Source organism: Carassius carassius, chromosome 16 (assembly GCF_963082965.1).
Source record: "Carassius carassius chromosome 16, fCarCar2.1, whole genome shotgun sequence".
Classification (NCBI taxonomy): Eukaryota; Metazoa; Chordata; class Actinopteri; order Cypriniformes; family Cyprinidae; genus Carassius; species Carassius carassius.
In genome coordinates, this window is record NC_081770.1 from 33096428 (window position 1) to 33118650 (window position 22223).

The 22223-nt window shown below is 39.4% G+C and overlaps 1 protein-coding gene across 1 annotated transcript in view; it reads right to left on the reverse strand.

The window, feature by feature from the left end:
- The window catches only part of LOC132160152 (NACHT, LRR and PYD domains-containing protein 3-like), a 99294-nt gene that overhangs the window by 44372 nt on the left and 32699 nt on the right, over positions 1–22223 (reverse strand). The window contains exon 5 of the mRNA XM_059569889.1: positions 7515–7688. Coding sequence (XP_059425872.1) covers positions 7515–7688 — 174 coding nt within the window. The remainder of the gene's footprint in view (positions 1–7514; positions 7689–22223) is intronic.

The following is a 22223-nucleotide window of genomic DNA, read 5'->3' on the forward strand; positions in this document are numbered from 1 at the left end:
TTCCTTAGAAAACCAAGTTTCTAGCATTTGTAAAACTGCATTTTTCCATCTCAAAAATATATCTAAATTACGGCCTATGCTCTCAATGTCAAATGCAGAAATGTTAATCCATGCATTTATGACCTCAAGGTTAAATTATTGTAATGCTTTATTGGGTGGTTGTTCTGCATGCTTAGTAAACAAACTACAGCTAGTCCAAAATGCAGCAGCAAGAGTTCTTACTAGAACCAGGAAGTATGACCATATTAGCCCGGTCCTGTCAACACTGCAATGGCTCCCTATCAAACATCGTATAGATTTTATAATATTGCTTATTACTTATAAAGCCCTGAATGGTTTAGCACCTCAGTATTTGAATGAGCTCCTTTTACATTATAACATTGTTTGGGAGGCAGACACACTCTTGCAGTTTAAATCTAGATTAAAGACCCATCTCTTTAACCTGGCTTACACATAACATACTAATATGCTTTTAATATCCAAATCCGTTAAAGGATTCTTAGGCCGTATTAATTAGGTAAACCGGAACCGGAAACACTTCCCATAACACCCTATGTACTTGCTACATCATTAGAAAAATGGCATCTACGCTAATATTTGTCTGTTTCTCTCTTATTCCGAGGTCACCGTAGCCACCAGATCCAGTCTGTGTCCAGATCAGAGGGTCACTGCAGTCACCCGGATCCAGTACGTATCCAGACCAGATGGTGGATCAGCACCTAGAAAGGACCTCTATTGCCCTGAAAAACAGCGGAGACCAGGACAACTAGAGCCCCAGATACAGATCCCCTGTAAAGACCTTGTCTCAGAGGACCACCAGGACAAGACCACAGGAAACAGATGATTCTTCTGCACAATCAGACTTTGCTGCAGCCTGGAATTGAACTACTGGTTTTGTCTGGTCAGAGGAGAACTGGCCCCCCAACTGAGCCTGGTTTCTCCCAAGGTTTTTTTCTCCATTCTGTCACCGATGGAGTTTCGGTTCCTTGCCGCTGTTGCCTCTCGCTTGCTTAGTTGGGGTCACTTCATCTACAGCGATATCGTTGACTTGATTGCAAATAAATGCACAGACACTATTTAACTGAACAGAGGTGACATCACTGAATTCAATGATGAACTGCCTTTAACTATCATTTTGCATTATTGACACACTGGTTTCCTAATGAATGTTGTTCAGTTGCTTTGACGCAATGTATTTTGTTTAAAGCGCTATATAAATAAAGGTGACTTGACTTGACTTGACAGGACCGGGCTAATATGGTCATACTTCCTGGTTCTAGTAAGAACTCTTGCTGCTGCATTTTGGACTAGCTGTAGTTTGTTTACTAAGCGTGCAGAACAACCACCCAATAAAGCATTACAATAGTCTAACCTTGAGGTCATAAATGCATGGATTAACATTTCTGCTTTTGACATTGAGAGCATAGGCCATAATTTAGATATATATTTTTAGATGGAAAAATGCAGTTTTACAAATGCTAGAAACGTGGCTTTCTAAGGAAAGATTGCTCTATTAGATAACTCTAAGGAGAGCAGTCTCAGTACTATGATACGGTCTAAATCCTGACTGGAAATCTTCACATATACCATTTTTCTCTAAAAAGGAATATAATTGTAAGGATACCACCTTTTCTAGTATCTTGGACAGAAAAGGGAGATTCGAGATTGGTCTATAATTAACTAGTTCTTTGGGGTCAAGTTGTGTTTTTTTGATGAGAGGCTTAATAACAGCCAGTTTGAAGGTTTTGGGGACATATCCTAATGACAATGAGGAATTAATAATAGTCAGAAGAGGATCTATGACTTCTGGAAGCACCTCTTTAAAGAGCTTAGATGGTATAGGGTCTAACATACATGTGGTTGGTTTAGATGATTTAACAAGTTTATACAATTCTTCCTCTCCTATAATAGAGAATGAGTGGAACTGTTCCTCAGGGGGTCTATAGTGTACTGTCTGATGCGATACTGTAGCTGACGGCTGAATGGTTGCAATTTTATCTCTAATAGTATCGATTTTAGAAGTAAAGTAGTTCATGAAGTCATTACTGCTGTGGTGTTGGGAAATGTCAACACTTGTTGAGTCTTTATTTTTCGTTAATTTAGCCACTGTATTGAATAAATACCTGGGGTTAAGTTTGTTTTCTTCTAAAAGAGAAGAAAAGTAATCGGATCTAGCAGTTTTTAATGATTTTCTGTAGGATATGTTACTTTCCCGCCAAGCAATACGAAATACCTCTAGTTTTGTTTTCCTCCAGCTGTGCTCCATTTTTCGGGCTGCTCTCTTTAGGGTGCGAGTACTTGGTTCACTTCCAACGACTCAGCATCAGTATGGAAAAGTCTTAAACAGGTCACCATCTACAAGACACCACCCCCCAGCACTGTGGAGAATCAACGACTGGCAGATGATCTGAACAAGTTTTACTGCAGGTTTGAAAGAACATCCATCACCTGCCCTGAACGCCTCTCCAAACAACCATTCACACCATTCACAACTCCTGCAACCCATCCTGAACGCCTCTCCACACAACCGTTCACACAACCGTTCACACCATTAACAACTCCTGCAACCTGCCCTGATCACCTCTCCAAACAACTGTTCACAACATTCACACCTCCTGCATCCCCCCTCTCCCCCACACCTGCAATTCAGATAAGTGAGGATGCGGTGCGTCAGATCTTCCCGAAAGCAGAAAAGGAAAAAAGCACCAGGCCCAGATTGTGTTACCCCAGCCTGTCTGAAATGATGTGCTGACCAGCTGACCCCCATCTTCACACAGTTCTTCAACAGATCACTGGAGCTGTGTGAAGTCCCTTCATGCTTCAAACGCTCCACCATCATCCCCATTCCAAGGAAACCCAAAATTACAGGACTAAATGACTACAGGCCTGTGGCTTTAACATCCGTAGTCATGAAGTCATTTGAAAAACTGATGCTGGCCCAACTGAAGGACATTATTGGACCCTTACTGGATCCTCTTCAGTTTGCCTACAAAGCAAACAGGTCTGTGGATGATGCAGTACACATTGGACTGTATTATGTTCTGCAACACCTAGACAGACCAGGGACTTATGTGAGGGTCCTGTTTGTGGGCTTCATCTCTGCCTTTAACACTATCATCACAAACCTCCTTCTGCCCAAACTAACTCAGCTCTCTGTGCCCACCTCCGTCTGCTAGTGGATCAACAGCTTCCTGACAGACAGGCAGCAGCTCGTGAGGCTGGGAAAATACACGTCCAGCACCCGTACAATCAGCACCGGAGCTCCCCAGGGCTGCGTTCTCTCCCCACTGCTCTTCTCCCTGTACACTAATGACTGCACATCTAAGGACCCCCCTGTCAATCTCCTGAAGTTTGCAAACGACACCATACTTATCGGCCTCGTTCAGGATGGTGACGAGTCAGCTTACAGACAGGAGGTTAAATAGCTGGCTGTCTGGTGCACTCTCAACAACCTGGAGTTTAACACGCTCAAAACAGTGGAGATGATAGTGGACTTCAGGAGAAACCCCCATGCTCTCCCCCACTCACCATCATGAACAGCACTGTGACTGCAGTGGAGTCATTCAGGTTCCTGGGCACCACTATCTCTCAGGACCTGAAGTGGGACATTCACATTGACTCCATTGTGAAAGAGGTTGTACTTCCTTCGCCAGCTGAGGAAGTTCAACCTGCCACAGGATCTGCTGAAACAGTTCTACTCCACCATCATTGAATCCATCCTCTGCACTTCATTAACTGTCTGGTTCAGCTTAGCTTCTAAATCTGACCTCAGAAGACTACAGAGGGTAGTCCGAACTGCTGAGCGAATCATCGGAACAACCCTCCCTTCTATTCAAGAACTTTACTTATCCAGAGTGAGCAGCACACTCCCTCTTTGAACTGTTGCCATCTGGTTGATGCTACAGAGCTCTGAGGAACAGAATGACCAGACACAAGAACAGTTTCTTCCCTCAGGCAATCCATCTAATGAACAATTGATAATAACTGTGGAACACACTACACTTTATATTTATATACACATACACTTATTTATCTAACACACATACTTAGTGTACACTTAAAATTTTTGCACATAATATACCTTACATACATAACTGCTTTTTGTAATATACCTGCCTACAATTGTCAATTTGCATATTGTCATTCCTTACCTACTTATTTGTATTTTTTATTATTTTATTATGTTATTTTTTTGTTTTTCTGTCGCTGTCATTCTGTTGAGCTTCTATCACGAAAACAAATTCCTCGTATGTGTAAACATACCTTGCAATAAAACTCATTCTGATTCTGATTCAATTTAAAAAGCTAATGGATAAGTAATTTCTTAATGCTAAATTCTGAAAAAAAAACATAAGTGTTAATTGTAGGACCTAAAAACTCTGAATGTAATAACCTAGAACACCATCTAAGACTCGATGGCTGCTCCGTCAATTTTTCGTCATCAGTTAGGTACCTAGGTGTGCTATTTAATAACAATCTTTTCTTTGAAAGCCATGTTTCTAGCATTTATAAAACTGAAATTTTCCATCTAAAAATATATTTAAATTACGACCTATGCTCTCAATGTCAAATGCAGAAGTGTTAAACCATGCGTTCATGACCTCAAGGTCAGATTATTGTAATGCTTCATTTGCTGGTTGTTCTGCATGCTTAATAAACACACTCCAGCTAGTCCGAAATACAGCAGCTAGAGTTCTTACTAAAACAAGGAAGTATGACCATATTAGCCCTGTTCTGTCAACACTGCACTGGCTCTCTATTAAACATTGTATAGATTATAAAACTTGCTTATTACTTATAAATCCATGAATGGTTTAGCACCTTTATATTTGAATGAGCTCTTACTGAATTATAGTCCTCCACATCTGCTGCTTTCTTTAAAACTCCAGCAATTTAATAATACCTAGAATATCAAAATCACCTGCAGGTGGCAGATCTTTTTCCTATTTAGTGCAATAACGCTGGCATAACCTACCTAACATTGTTCAGGAGGCAGACACACTCTGTCAATTTAAATCTAGATTAGAGACACATCTTTTTAATCTGGCCTACACATAACACACTAACAAATTTATAATATTCAAATCCATTAAAAGATTTTTAGGCTGCATTAATTAGGACCACCAGAACTGGAAAAAAACTCCCATAACACACCAAACACTTGCTACATCGTTAGAAAAATGGCATCTACGCTAATTTTAATCAGATGGTCACAGCAGTCACCCAAATCCAATACGTATCCAGGCCAGATGGTGGATCAGCACCTAGAAAGGACCTCTACAGCCCTGAATGTCAGCGGAGATCAGGACAGCTTGATGAGCTCCAGAGACAGATCCCCAGTGAAGACCTTGTCTCAGAGGGCCACCGAGACAAGACCACAGGAACCAGATGAGTCTTCTGCACCATGTGACTTTGCTGCAGCCTGGAATTGAATTGCTGGTTTCATCTGGAGAGAGGAGAACTGGCCTCCTGACTGAGCCTGATTTCCCCCAAGGTTTTTTCTTAATTCTGTCACCAATGGAGTTTTGTTCCTTTCCGCTGTCGCCTCTTGCTTGCTTAGTTGGTGACACTTCATTTCCAGCGATTATAGTCGACTTGATTGCACAGATACTATTTAAACTGGTCTGAGCTGGATGATGACATCACTGAATTCAATGATGAACTGCCTTTTTGCATTATTGACACATTATTTTACTATTTAATGCTGTACAGTTGCTTTGACACAATCTGTATTGTTAAAAGCGCAATATAAATGGTGAGTGACGACTTGACTACTTTTTTGTTTTTTAAAATTACAAAATATACACAAATATTTCAAAAATAATGTATAATTGATACAATGACAAAACTGTTACATAATAAAATGGTCAAATGACTGGCAGCAACAGTTGACAAAAAAACAAATATATATATATATGCGTGCGTGCGTGTTTGTGTGTTTAATGGTCTCCTGGGATCTAAAGGGTTTTTGTTGTCTGAGATTTGTGGTTTATCATTATACTGAAGAGTAGAGTCTTGTGTTTCAGAAGACTAAGAAACATTGATGTTATGCTAAATGTTGCTTTATTTAAAGGCAGTAACTGTGTAGTTGTTGATGCAATGATAGTTAAATTAGCTCAAGCATGTGTGCTGTTGCTAGTTAATGGTTAACTGCAAGAGATTTACATTTTATTGAAAATGTTTCACATTCAGATGAAACAAATGCATTTAAACCCCTGTTCATTCTCAGTTAGAGCTTCTGTAAACATCTAACAGAAATAAAGTCAGTCTGTGTTAGTAATAAGTGGAGCTGGTAAAGCAATTTGTTGAGATCTCCTCTGCTGAGATTTTAAGAGATTTAATGTCTTTTATCTTCAGTTGATTTCAAGTCAGTTGTAGTTTATGAGTTTCCATTAGTCTCTTTTGTGGCTCAGATAAGGTAAAGTGTAGTTTATTTCTTTGCTCTTGGCTGACATGTGGCATTGCTATGGGCTGCTTGTGGCCCAGATCTTGCAAACAGGAGCAGTCTGCCCAAGTGCCATTATTCCATGCTACATGTGGTCCAGATCACCATTCCACATGTGCCAGATGTGGGTGGCATCTGGGCCAACAATATGTTGCGATCTGGTTTTGTGCAGCCAATAACATCTCCATTGGCAACACATTCTATCTTACACAAACATTCATAAAAAGATCTGTCCGTTGACTAAATTTGCATGTCAAAGAATGACACTGCATGATGTTAAAGCATGACGAGGGGCCTCCGTCTCCACCATCTCCCCACACCAGCGAAATGACAATGTCCGTTCAATTTGGCTAGACTTCAAGATCCCGCTGTCACCAATGCCTTCCAGATAGCACATCAGAACCAGTTTCAGGTGTTACTAACCAGAATAACTAACCAGCCTTGAAGATCAGAGGACAATGTCTCAGGAAATGGAAGTAGCAAGTGCCGAGATGGCATATTGTAGATGATGAGGATTGTATAAAGAGTGGTGAATTAGTAGAAAGTCCTAGAACCTGATCAATGAATGCTGACATGCAAAGCAATGGTTTGAGCAAATACCAACCTGAGAGGCCCAGGAGAATGCTGTTGACCAGTATCATGCCCTAGATCGCCAAGTCATATGAAGCTTTTGGTAAGTCTAGCGTGCATGAATTGAGAAACAAGGCAAAGAAGCGCAAGAACCTTAATTTGTGTTTTCAGAAGATGAAAATAGGTCTTACGGGTTTGGAACAACATGAGGGTGAACAATTAATGACAGAGTTTTCATGTGAACTATCCTTTTATGAAAACTGATAAATACTGTAAAAAAAAGTTATTTTTTTCTGTATAAAAATGTGAAATACTGTAATTTGTCATAATACTAAAAAAAAAAAAAAACAGCCAAGTATTTAATTTAAAGATAATTTGTTGACAATTTAAAGAAAATATTTTAAAAAATCAATGTTTTGTAAAAATTTTTTACAGAGTATTTGTGTAATTTTACTTCTTACTCAAAACCTTATAATTATTAAGTGATGATGACACTCACAGTAGTTTCTGCAGCTTACAATGTAGATCCTCCAGTAGAGCAGAGAGCAGCTTCACTCCTGAGTCTCCTGGTTTATTATTGCTCAGATTCAGTTCTTTCAGGTGTGAGGGGTTTGATCTCAGGGCTGAAATAATAGCAGCACAGCCGTCCTCTCCAAAACCACAGTCCCACAACCTGCAGAGAGTGAAGAACATGAATGATCTCTGAGATTGTGTTTAAGCTTTGGGGTTAGACTATATTTGTGTGACAATGGAGGGAGAAAAACGTAATAAAAAAAAACCTCCTTGTGTGTGTTTGTGTCAGCTCACAATGATGTTTATGGGTGCGCAACATTATACTGGATAGGAAACTGTATGGTGCTTATAACAATTTAGTCCAGGAACTCCGGTTGTATGATGTACAGTTTGCAGCATATTTTAGAATAGATAGAGTTTTGTGCTCATATCATACAACTCCTTGTGTTCCGAAACCAGTACAATCTATCTACCAGCTATCTTATCCAAAGCTTCTTGTTGTTTTTGTTGTTATGGAAACAACTTGCTACTCACTTGTCATTGGTCAGCTGTCAAAAAGGCACTTGAAAAAAGGCGTTTTTAAAAGAAAAGTTTAAGTTTTTTCGACTTGAAAAGACGAAAAGTGTGAACAAAGCCTTAATCCATGGGTGCACATAAGTGGTCTGCAGGTCTGTATGTGTGACCAAAATAAAAAATGCATTGTATAAATAAGTTTGGATGACAGCTGTATGCACACACTGGTTGCCAGATTGATGACACCAACAGGAACGAGTGCACATGATGATAATGAAATTAAATGAATTGTATTTTCCGGCAACTGGCAACCCAGGGTGCCCAGATACCATTAGGTAAACTGGCAGTGGGCGGGTTACACAGACCAAAACAAAGACAGACATTCTGTCCCAGAACGCATATTTTCAAAAGAGAATAACATACTGTAGCATTGTTTTTCAGATAAAAATTATGGTAACTTACAGGGCTTCAGACAAAAAAAAATTGAGTAAGGAGCCGAGCCATTGGCTCCTATAAGAAAAAAACTTAGGTTCCAAATAATTTTTTTTAGGAAGAAACATTAACAACAACAATTTTTATTTTTTATTATTGTTATTATTATTATTATTATTATTTACATTTTAACATTTTAAATAATACCGTCATGTTTATGTCTCATCTTTTCTTGACTATCAACATTTAAATTCATCTTGTAGATGACCTCGGAACTAAGGTTCACTTAAAGTGGGAACTAAATGTCACTTATTGTTTATTACACAGAATCTGTACCAATATCATGGACCACAAGCATCTCTTGGCCAATGATTGTAGTTTCGGCATCTCCTCAATGCATCCTCTAAATGTTGTCATAAACTCCTAAAAATAAAGGTGCTTCACGATGTCGTAGAATAACCTTTTTTTTGTCTAAATAGTTTCATGAAGAACCTTTTAATATATGAAGATTATAAAAAGTTGAGAAAGAGATGATTCTTAAAGAAACTTTAACTGAATGGTTCTATGTGGAACCAAAAATGGTTCGTTGAAAAATCTTTTAAGCACCTTTTATTTCAGTCTGTTTTTCTTAATTAGAATAAATTAAATGTTGTAGGAGTTGAATCTTGTAGACAACAGGTTAAGTAAACATATTAAAATACAACAGTGCATAAATTAGCAAAAGGCTCCTCTTTATAGTTATTTTCTAGCTAACTGATGAGCTTATGGACACCGAATAGTTATCCTGTGGTAAAAGTCATTGGAATGTTTACAAGCTTCGTTTTCCATTTTCCATAAGTTGTACTGTAGGCAACTTATAAAATATAAAATAGCCTACCTTATGATGCTAACTCATGTTCGCTATGTAGGCTACTATAGTAGTACTGCATAGTATAGTACTATAGAACGGTTACCAGGATTCACTTACTGCTTGAACTGAAGACTAAAGAGTGCCAAAACAAAATTGTATTATTTGTTTGTATTTTGTTATGAATTTTAAATAATTTTAAAACTGATATATTTTTTAATTAACAAATTAATAAATATAAATAAATATTTTTGCGATTGTTAGATGGCAAGTGCACTTCAAATAATAAAGTTCACACATTAACAGAACCCAGCATAGATTAAGATCTTGTTCAGAAGAAGCCATATTAGTAATGAATGTAAATGAGAATTGTTAATGATATTGCCAATATCCACACAGCTGACAGATTTAGCATTTGTAGTTAGTTCAAGTTGTGCACAAAATAGCTTTTCTGCACTTTCACTTCACATGTCTCTGTCATTTCGATCTCTCTCACACTGCACAACTGAGCTGCGTTTAGCAGGTGTGCAGCAGAGCTGCTGTGCAGCAGAGATGAGGACTGTTTGAAACTCTTTTTCCACTAATAGTTTGATGCACATCATCTCAGCTTAATATGCAAACATATCAAAAAAATTGCATGTAATGCCTTTTTCCTGTTTTGCGATCCCATCTTTTAAGTGATAACATTTAAATACATAGGCCTAGTCGCTAGTGACAAACTCAGCAAAAACTTACTGTAACTCACAATTGAATATTTTTGGTTCTGAATGCGACCATTTTATTCGCCGTTTGGAGCCCTGACTTAGCATGTTTCATAAATGTAACATATTATGGTATTGCTAAGCTTTAGTAGAGGCAAAAACTTACATACAGAACCTTTAAGGTTAAAAATGATAAATTTATATATATACAGTACAGCCCAAAAGTTTGGACACACCTTCTCATTCAAAGAGTTTTCTTTATTTTGATGACTATGAAAATTGTAGATTCACACTGAAGGCATCAAAACTATGAATTAACACATGTGGAATTATATATGGATAGTGTTGTCACGGTACCAAAATTTCAGTATTCGGTACCGATACCAGTGAAAATCCACGGTTCTCGGTACCAATTTCGGTACCAAAGCAAAACACAAAAATATGCTAATTAAAAAAAAATTACTTTTTAGCGCTAAAAATAAAACCAATGCCATTCTTTATACTTATTTACAATTGTGTTTAAAGTTTTCTACAAGTTATATAATTATGAAAAACAGTAAACAAGTTTCACCCAAATTTTATTTGTCTTTTAATTTATGAAATTTAAACATTTTATTTTTGGCAAATAAAGGGGATTTGCTATTAAAATTAAAACATGGAAGAAATATTGTGATTTATTTCTTTAAAAAAATAAAGTTTTATAAATTTTTTCAACAGTAGTAGCAGTATCACATACATTTTACTAAATAATAGTTATATTTCTAGCACAATGCCTTTATGTAAAAATGAACTTTTAGGCCTAATGAATGCATATTTGTCATTTTAACTGAACTTAAGACTGGTGGTGATGCTTAAGATATTTTTGGTCATTGAGGGTTTTTGTAAAAAAAAAAAAAAGTAATAGATCATAATTATTATTTAAAATATAATACTACTAGTAATTCTACTATCATACTAATGTATTCAATGCACTATGAATTGATGAGCTGCTGGGTTCATGAATATTAATCTCGTTGTCTGTGTTCGGTCAAACTGATTTGCTGAAATCAAAACAGGGACGGTACTAGATCAGCGCCAGCCAATGAAATTGTCATTTGCGCATTAGCTCCGCCCACTACCGGAGAAACCGGTATGTCTTCTGCTTGTTCGAAAATGAATATGAATAATTCTAAATGAACTCCATTATTTTGACAGGAGAAGACAACAAAGAATAGTTTACATATAGCGTGTCGATTCAGCGTGGTAAGACTCTCGCTCTCTCTCTCTTTGCATGTGTGAGAAACAGTGCTATCAGTAAAGCGACGGTGAGTCGTGCGCCTTCACATAGAGTTTACAGGGCATCAAATACAGGTGCGCTGTGCGTCCATTGAGATGAACTGAAAAGTTCAGATTGCATGATGGAGAGAGAACTCTGAAGCTCAGATGCTGAAATAAATGCAAGCGTCATGCGCTTCAGTCTATGTAGTAAACAAAACCGCACGTCTCTGCCATTCATTAATTCACACAGAGACGCGCAGAACACGGATTCATATTTCAAACAACTTTTGCGGCTTAACATTACCAGAAACTGGTCCATATGGAGATTTTATTTGATTAATTTATGCTAACTTTGACAAATTCCATGACTGTCCATATTAAAATGTAAGTTTCATTTTCATGACTGGATTTTGAGATTCCATCCTCGTTTTCTCATAATCATAGCGCTGAACCGGGTTTGAATGGGACCTCGGTACTACCGGTACTTAAAGAAGCCTGGTACCGTCACATTTAAATTTTTTTAGTACCGACTTGGTACCGAAGTACTGGGTCTTTTGACAACACTATATATGGAATTATATACATAACAAAAAAGTGTGAAACAACTGAAAATATGTCATATTCTAGGTTCTTCAAAGTAGCCACCTTTTGCTTTGATTACTGCTTTGCACACTCTTGGCATTCTCTTGATGAGCTTCAAGAGGTAGTCACCTGAAATGGTCTTCCAACCGTCTTGAAGGAGTTCCCCAAGTGATGCTTAACACTTGTTGGCCCTTTTGCCTTCTGTCTGTGGTCCAGCTCACCCCTAAACCATCTCGATTGGGTTCAGGTCCGGTGACTGTGGAGGCCAGGTCATCTGGCGCAGCACCCCATCACTCTCCTTCTTGGTCAAATAGCCCTTGATGCATTCAGTCTGACTCTACATTTTTCATAGTCATGAAAATAAAGAAAACTCTTTGAATGAGAAGGTGTGTCCAAACTTTTGGTCTGTACTATATATATATATATATATATATATATATATATATATATATATATATATATATATAGATATATATATATAGATATATATATATCTATATATATATTGATATATCAGTGATGCGCGGGTCAATGTATAAACAACCCGCACCCGACCGACGTTTTCAACTAACCCAACCGCTACTCAGACCGCAAAAAAAGAAAAAGAAAATATTGTACCTGACCCGCTTCCTGACCTGCATTTTTTTTTAAGTACTGAAAAAAACACTTGTTTGTTTACTGTGAGACGTGCCGCGCTTGGTCTCGTACTCTATCGCATGTTGTCATTGTTGTGCGCTTGCTTAGACCTTTGTTGTGATAAACAGTAAAGTGTGTTCAAGCGCCAGCCAAGAGAGTGTAAAGAAATACCCTTTGTGAGAAGCAGTTAAATCAGCGGGAGTTAAAAGCAGATCGTAAGTGTATTTATTTCTTGTCTCATTAGTGTTTAGTGCAGTTGTCGTTGCTAGGAAACACTTGTTTGTTTACTGTGTTGAGACGTGCTGCGTTTGGTCTCGTACTCTATTGCATACATGTCATTGTTGTTCGCTTGCTTAGACCTGTAATCTGTTTCCTTTATATTATATTATTTAAAATCCCATGCTAGGTGTACTGTGTTAACCTAACTGAGACTTGTTATAGCACTTATATATCATTGCTCTTTTGTTGTTTTTGATTGCTTCCACTGTCCTCATCAGTAAGTCGCTTTGGATAAAAGTGTCTGCTAAATGAATAAATGTAAATGTACTAAATGCGTCGCCCCTTTATATTAATGTAATTACTTAAATAGGCTATAGCCTACAGGATAATAAGCGTTATGACTGCACAGATAAAGCTTGCCACAAAGAACCGGTTAAAGTAATGATTATGAATGTATCTAAATTAGCAAGGAGACATTTAATTGTTTAGTAATAAACTGGTGTTTTCTGTGTCACTGCAAAGATGAAGTTGACGATGCGGACTTGCCATGAACGCCAGAGAGAAATGCACTTTTCATATGGATTACATAATTTATTTTTCGTTTAAAAGTAGACATTTCAAGCTTTCTGTAATATATGCCTAGATTTCTTTTTAAACTCACCGACTAAAAGATTAAGACACTACCTGACCCGAAATATCACCCAAAGTTTCTACAGCTTTTTTCTTAGCTCTTTCAGAATCTGGAAAAATTACTGAGGCTAACTTGTTACTGCAGTCGGTAGAGCGATATGAATGTGTGTGATGTACGGCATTATAAATGCTCGTCACTTCTGCTGCCGAAACTTTCTCAGCCTGTGGTTCATTTGGTTTATTGAAGAACGATTGCACTGATTTGCATGTTTCTTGATGATGTGCTTTTTTTCTGTGGTACTCACATGAACCATGTCACTTCACGTCGTATCCTCCACCATGTCCCACAGAAAAACTGCTTTTGCATAAAATGCAAAAAGTTCTCTCTTCTTCGCCATCTACAGGTCTTAACCAAGAGTATGTTGCGGTCCATTCTCTGTTAAAAGTCCAGCTTCTCTTTTTCGTGACCAGATGCTCAATTTGCATGAGGCGGGACAAAGGGTAAAATTGCTGTACAGTACAATGTAAAGCGGGACAGGTGGTCACTCTATTCACGCCAGTTATTCAGCCAATAAAGTGTAGGGCTATGTATTTCAAAATTGAGTCTAGTACTATATAAATTACAAAGGTTTAATTCTCATCTTTATTTAAAACGACCCGACCGACCGTGACACGAATATCATAAAAAATATTTTTGGATCACTTGTAACCGCGGGTAACCGTGGGTGATCGCAGGCACCCGCTTATTTCGGATCAACTAGCGCATCACTGATGATCAGCTCCACCATGGATCAACATTATGGCTGCGGCCTGGGTCTAACATGGCACTGCCTGCTCCTACTCCCTCCTGTCACATCCCTTGCTCCTCCTTCCTCTTCACCCCATGGACTCTGTCTGCTGGCCCCCTCCCAGTTGTCTTTTCTCCTCCTGAGCCACCTCCCAAGTTCCCACCCACCCCTGCCCATGTAGATCCACGGCAAGTAGAGGGAAATTAATGTAGGAATTCTGGATTGTCTGTGTCGTGTTTTGCCCCCTTTTCTAGTCTTGTTTGTCCTTATTTTGACATGTTTGTCCTTCTTTGGTCAAGTCATGTTAATAAACAGTCTACAAATGTTAGTTAAATGTTAGTTAATCTTGGACTAGTGCACACTTTACAATAAGGTTCACAAATTCCCTTAGTACTGTATTTTCCGCACTATAAGGCACACTTAAAAGCCTTTAATTTTCTCTAATGACAGTATGGATCAACGCGCTCTGTCAAAATGTTGACATTACCTTTAGCACAGCTCCATATAATGGATGCATAACGCAAACCCAGTCAAACGTTTGACTGCAGTATCTTCTATTCTATACACCTTATAATCCGCTGCGCCCTATATATGAAAACAGTTCTAAAATAGGCCATTCATTGAAGGTGCGCCTTATAATCGAGTGCGCCTTATAGTGCGGAAAATACGGTAAATGCTTTGTTGATGGTAAGTCAAGTTAATAAACAGTCTAAAACATGAGAAGCATTATCAGTTGATGTTTAGATGGTTTCCAAGTTTACCAATAGCCCAAATCAATTCCTAAATGAGAAGATAGTATTGTTTATCCATTGTGTGTGTTAGCTGCTAAATAAACCTGTGTATATACTGTATGCAGTTTATATATAAATAAGGCTTATTAAATAAAGCTGTCTACAGGCATAGTTCATTGTTAGTTCATGGTTACTAATGCATTAACCAACGTTAACTAATTATTTTGTTAATGTGAAGAGAAGCATTAATATATTAATAAGTTAACATGAGAAAATATTAAGTAATGCTGAACAGCTGTGTTAATTTTTTGTTCATTTTAACTAATGCATTAACCACTTTATTAACTAGTTAATCTGTTAATGTAAAGAGATGCATTAGTAATTATGTTAGTGTTAGTTAACATTAACAAAATATTTAGTAATCCTGAACAGTGGAGTTGTTCATTGTTAGTTCAAGTTAACTAATGGATTAACTAATGTTAACTAAAACAACCTTATTGTAAAGTGTTACCAAACTAGAGATATATCTTGTTTACTTCTGTCAAAACAACTGCATTGAACATACCTGAGTGCCATAAATATTCCTTTTCCAAAGTTTGTGTGTCTTTAACTTAAGAAATATTACATAAATTGCAATATGATTTTAGATTGTAGTTCATGCTCAAGGCCCTTCATCTTTCAGTCACAGAGAAATGGGGGATCTCAAAGAGGTTCAATTTTCAGATTTTCAAATATTACTTATTCTCAGTGGTGGAAAACCAAATGTTGGTCAATTTGTATACAGTGAATACTTACTGTTTCTTTAGAATGTTTGAAGATTAAATAATGTTGAAACTAGAAATCCATCTTGTTTCCCTCTGTCAGAAAAAATTTATAGGACATATCAGCTGTATACTAGGCTCTCATTCCATTATAGTCCTTAATGTCTGCTACAATCTCAAAGCTCTGGCCATTTGATAATACCTAGAATATCAGAATCAACTGTGGATGGCAGATCCTTTTCCTATTTAGCTCCCGAAACTCTGGAATAACCTAACATTGTTCGGGAGGCAGACACACTCTTGCAGTTTAAATCTAGATTAAAGATCCGTCTCTTTAACCTGCCTTACATATAACACACTAACTCATTTCTATAATTCTAATCCGTTAAAGGATTGTTAGGCAGCATTAATTAGGTCAACCCGAACTGGGAACTAGGGAATGCACCGATCCGATATTCAAATCGGGCATCGGCTCTGATCCTGCCATTTTTCTCGGATCAGTTATCCTTGCGCTCCCCTGCTCTGCACGTTTTGTACTTTTCTCTTATTGCTTCAGACTTTTGTTCTATTCAAACATAAGTGCCTTGCGAAGTGAAAATCACAGGATATTCTGCCATGATTCCAGTTCTAAGTGAACGGGTATGTTACATTCAAAGTGCACTCTCAAGTGTGTGAGATGTGAATTTAAATTGTATTTATTTAGAGAAGTATATGTTACACTTGTCCATGTGTGAAGACATTGCACAGTGCAAATCCGTGAATGAATGTTCCGAAGTGAGGTAAACTTAAACAGATTTCCCCTCTCAGGGAGTAGGGAGCATGCCGATGGGAACACAGTTCATGCACGGAGCTCACTTCTAACGAGCTGGTTATCTGAATCAGGTGTGTTAACAGAGAGAGACATGTAAAATATGCAGAGCTGGTGGGTGCGAGGACTGGAATAGAGAACCGCGGGCTTAATGTGAGCTACATATGAATATGTACATGAACACAAACTTTTCTCTGCTGTGTCTGTCAGTCAGCTTTTAAACCCTGGTCGTGTACGGTTATGACAGTCAGCTCAGTAAAGCTCTCTCCAAGATCATTCTGTGTTCCTATGAATTTGCAAAAAGGACTTTAACTTCTTGCCAGAGTTATTTGTTGTTTAGTTACTTGCTACCGTGTATCTGTATGAACAAAAAAACAAGCATAGAAAAGAGTAGCTTCAAGCGCATCATTCTGCACACCGGATGCACACATTGTAAACACGTCTTGCTGCACTGTATTAATTTAGTCCTATCGTATCTATCATATGTTGTTGCCTTATTAAAAATATGCTTAAAATTGTATAGTAAATACTTGCATATAAATACATTGATTCATGTTTTTAATTAATGGATTTTATAATAATACAAATAGCAATGTGTAACATTTTACCATATACATTTTTACTTTTACTTGTATTTGTTCCCCTCAAAAGTTTTTTTCACTAAATTGTTGAATTTTTAAAATTATTGTGCACTAATATTATCCACTAACCTAGGTTATGATAATTTTTTTGCCATAGATTATGAATAGGCCTATATTTTTCCATATGTATTGTTTATTTTTTTCTTTATAATGAAATAGTCTGTATCTAATAGATTGTAAAAAAGTGATTATCAGTGAGATATAAATCTACATTTATTTAAATGGGGGGGGGGGGGGGGCTTAATTGGTATATTATCTGTAATGGCCGATACTGAACCCTAGATATTGGTATCGGAGGCAAAAAAAAAAGCGCATCGGAGCATCCCTAATGGGAACAAAGCTCCATAACACACAAAATATTTGCTGCATCATTAGAAGAATGGCATCTACGCTAATATAAGTCAGTTCCTTTCTTACTAAATGCTTTTAATATCCAAATTTTTAGGCTGCATTAATTAGGTAAACCGGAACCGGGAACACTTCCCATAACACCCGATGTACTTGCTACATCATTAGAAGAATGGCATCTATGCCAATATTAGTCTGTTTCTCTCTTATTCCGAGGTCACTGTAGCCACCAGATCCAGTCTGTATCCATAAGATACATTATAAGACCTGTATTATAAGACCACAGGAAACAGATGATTCTTCTGCACAATCTGACTTTGCTGCAGCCTGGAATTGAACTACTGGTTTTTTCTGGTCAGAGGAGAACTGGCCCCCCAACTTTCTCCCAAGGTTTTTCTCTGCATTCTGTCACCGATGGAGTTTCGGTTCCTTACCGCTGTCGCCTCTGGCCTGCTTAGTTGGGGTCACTTCATGTACAGCGATATCGTTGACTTGATTGCAAATAAATGCACAGACACTATTTAAACTGAACAGAGATGACATCACTGAATTCAATGATGAACTGCCTTTAACTATCATTTTGCATTATTGACACTGTTTTCCTAATGAATGTTGTTCAGTTGCTTTGAAGCAATGTATTTTGTTTAAAGCGCTATATAAATAAAGGTGACTTGACTTGACTAAATGCAGAAATGTTAATCCATGTTATGTCTTGTCTTGTCTTGTCAAGTTCCTGTTTCCTTTTACTCTGTCTCCCTCTTCTGGTCTTTTGGGTTACTTTCACTTTCCCTTTCTCGTTTCCCAGCTGTTTCTCATCTTCTCTGACTACTTCGTTTGCACTCTGCCCACCTGTTCCCTCTTTCCCTCTGATTATTCCTCTATTTCTCCCTCTGCTTTTGTTGCCTCCTTTGTCAGATTCTCTTTGAGCTTTTCTCGTAAGAAGCAGACTACTTCCCTGTCAGAGTCAGTTCGAGTCCAGTCCTGTCTTGTCCTGGTTGTGACCTGCCTGTTAACCCTTCCTGTTCTGTTTATCGCTTTCTCCATTGTATCTGTCCAGTTTGCCTGACGCAGAGAGAGTACCAACCCTCGCGGTTAGCCCGTTATCTGCGTCCCCTCTGAGAGCCCTGCGGCCAGTCGCCGCTATATACACAGCCCCAGACTGCTGCCAAAGAGACCTTTTTCAAGTTCTGCCGATTTTTGTTTTCTTTTTTATCGCCCGCTCTGCGGGTTGCTCGTTTGCCTTATTGTCTCAGAAGATCATTTGAGTTTTCATTAAAGTCTCTAATTTCTGTTGAACCGCATTTAGGTCCTCACTTTTACCACTCTAACAGAAGAATCTGACCAGATATGGACCCATCGACTCCGAAACCGATCCAGTCAGCTGTCGAGTTCCAGGGAGCGATGTTAGGCAGACACAAGGAGGAATTGTCTGCCGCTCGACATGCCGTTGAGACCCTGGCTGCCCAAGTGTCCGACCTCTCAAGACAGCTACAACATCTTCGCCTCGATCCACCGGCCGCCTCCAGGGCTCCTGAATCTCCTGAACCCCGAGTCAATAATCCACCATGCTACGCTGGTGAGCCCACTGAATGCCGCTCATTTCTCACTCAGTGTGACGTAGTTTTTTCTCTCCAGCCCACCACTTATACTAAGAGCAAGGCTCGCATCGCCTACGTTATCTCTCTCCTTACCGGACAGGCCCGGGAGTGGGGAGCGGCAGTCTGGGAGGCGGAGGCTGAATGTACTAACCATTATCAGAACTTCAAGGAGGAGATGATACGGGTTTTTGACCATTCTGTTTTTGGGGAGGAGGCTTCCCGGGTCTTGTCGTCTTTGTTTCAGGGAAAGCGATCCGTTACTGATTACTCCATTGAGTTTCGGACCCTTGCTGCCTCCTGCGACTGGAACCAGCCAGCTCTACTCGCGCGCTTTCTGGAGGGTCTCTGCGCGGAGGTAAAGGATAAGATTCTTTCCTGAGAGGTTCCATCCTGTGTAGACTCTTTGATTGAACTCGCTATTCGCATAGAGAGACGGTTTGATCGTCACAGAGGTTGTGGAAGGGAACCCACAGTCTCTGTGACTCCCCTCGCCACTTCACTACCATCTTCTTCCGCCGGCCCGGTCTCAGAGCCTATGCAACTGGGGGGCATCCACATTTCGGCTAAAGAGAGGGAGCGGAGAATAACCAACCGCCTCTGTCTGTATTGTGGTTCGGCGGCCCATTTTGTTTCCTCCTGCCCAGTAAAAGCCAGAGCTCGCCAGTAAGAGGAGGGCTACTGGCGAGCGCGACTACTCTGGTCTCTCCTTCAAGATCCTGCACTACTTTTTCGGTCCATCTTCGCTGGTCCAGCTCATCAACTACCTGCAGTGCATTGATAGACTCTGGGGCGGAGGGCTGTTTTATGGATGAGACCTGGGCTCTGGAACATGATATTCCTCTCAAGGATTTAGAGGATCTCACGGTCCTGTTTGCTTTGGACGGTAGTTCTCTCCCCAGGATTCAGCGTCAGACGCTGCCTTTAACCCTCACCGTCTCTGGTAATCATAACGAGACCATTTCTTTCTTAATATTTCAGTCTCCTTTCACTCCTGTAGTCTTAGGCCACCCCTGGCTAGTTCAACATAATCCCTCTATTAATTGGTCAGAGAATTCTATCCTCTCTTGTAATGTCTCTTGTCATGTGGAATGTTTAATGTCTGCTGTCCCTCCTGTTTCCTCTGTCTCTGTCTCACAGGAGGAGCCTGGTGATTTGATGGGGGTGCCGGAGGAGTATCACGATCTGCGGGCGGTGTTCAGTCAGTCCCAGGCCACTTCTCTCCCTCCGCACCGTTCGTACGACTGTAGTATAGATCTTTTTCCGGGAACCACTCCGCCCCGGGGAAGACTATACTCGTTGTCAGCTCCCGAATGTAAGGCTCTCGAAGATTAATTGTCTGAGGCTCTTAACGCAGGTACCATAGTTCCCTCCTCCTTCCCCGCCGGAGTGGGTTTCTTCTTTGTTCAAAGGAAAGACGGGTCCTTGCGTCCCTGTATAGATTACCGGGGGCTGAATGACATAACTATTAAGAATCAGCCTTCGAGATCTTGCAGGGAGCCAAGTTTTTCACTAAATTGGACCTTCGTAACGCTTACCATCTCGTGCGTATCAAGGAGGGGGTTGAGTGGAAGACGGCGTTTAACACTCCGTTAGGGCACTTTGAATATCGGATCCTCCCATTCGCTCTCGTTAACGCTCCAGCTGTCTTTCAGACACTAATAAATGACGTCCTGAGAGACATGCTGAACATCTTTGTTTTCGCTTATCTTGACGATATCTTGATTTTTTCGCCGTCACTCCCATTTCATGTTCAGCACGTCCAGCGCGTACTCCAGCAACTTTTAGAGAACCGTCTCTACCTAAAGGCTGAAAAGTGCACTTTACATGCCTCCTCCGTCACTTTTCTTGGTTCAGTTATCTCCGCAGAGGGCGTTGGGATGGATCCCGCTAAGGTCAAGGCCGTAATTGATTGGCCCATTCCTAAGTCACGCGTCGAGCTTCAGCGCTTTCTCGGCTTCACTAATTTCTATCGGCGCTTTATCCGTAATTTCAGTCAGGTTAAACAAAATACATTGCGTCAAAGCAAATGAACCATATTCATTAGGAAACAGTGTCAATAATGCAAAATGATAGTTAAAGGCAGTTCATCATTGAATTCAGTTATGTCATCTCTGTTCAGTTAAATAGTGTCTGTGCATTTATTTGCAATCAAGTCAACGATATCGCTGTAGATGAAGTGACCCCAACTAAGCAAGCCAGAGGCGACAGCGGCAAGGAACCGAAACTCCATCGGTGACAGAATGGAGAAAAAAACCTTGGGAGAAACCAGGCTCAGTTGGGGGGCCAGTTCTCCTCTGACCAGACGAAACCAGTAGTTCAATTCCAGCCTGCAGCAAAGTCAGATTGTGCAGAAGAATCATCTGTTTCCTGTGGTCTTGTCCTGGTGCTCCTCTGAGACAAGGTCTTTACATGGGATCTGTATCTGGGGCTCTAGTTGTACTGGTCTCCGCTGTCTTTCAGGGATGTAGAGGTCCTTTCTAGGTGCTGATCCACCATCTGGCCTGGATACGTATTGGATGTTATGTGTATGCCAGGTTAAAGAGATGGGTCTTTAATCTAGATTTAAACTGCAAGAGTGTGTCTGCCTCCCAAACAATGTTAGGTAGGTTATTCCAGAGTTTAGGCGCCAAATAGGAAAAGGATCTGCCGCCCGCAGTTGATTTTGATATTCTAGGTATTATCAAATTGCCTGAGTTTTGAGAACGTAGCGGACGTAGAGGATTATAATGTAAAAGGAGCTCATTCAAATACCAAGGTGCTAAACCATTCAGGGCTTTATAAGTAATAAGCAATATTTTAAAATCTATACAATGTTTGATAGGGAGCCAGTGCAGTGTTGACAGGACCGGGCTAATATGGTCATACTTCCTGGTTCTAGTAAGAACTCTTGCTGCTGCATTTTGGACTAGCTGTAGTTTGTTTACTAAGCGTGCAGAACAACCACCCAATAAAGCATTACAATAATCTAACCTTGAGGTCATAAATGCATGGATTAACATTTCTGCATTTGACATTGAGAGCATAGGCCATAATTTAGATATATTTCTGAGATGGAAAAATGCAGTTATACGATTGCGATCAAATAGCACACCTAGGTTCCTAACTGATGACGAAGAATTGACAGAGCAACCATCAAGTCTTAGACAGTGTTCTAGGTTATTACAAGCGGAGTTTTTAGGTCCTATAATTAACACCTCTTTTTT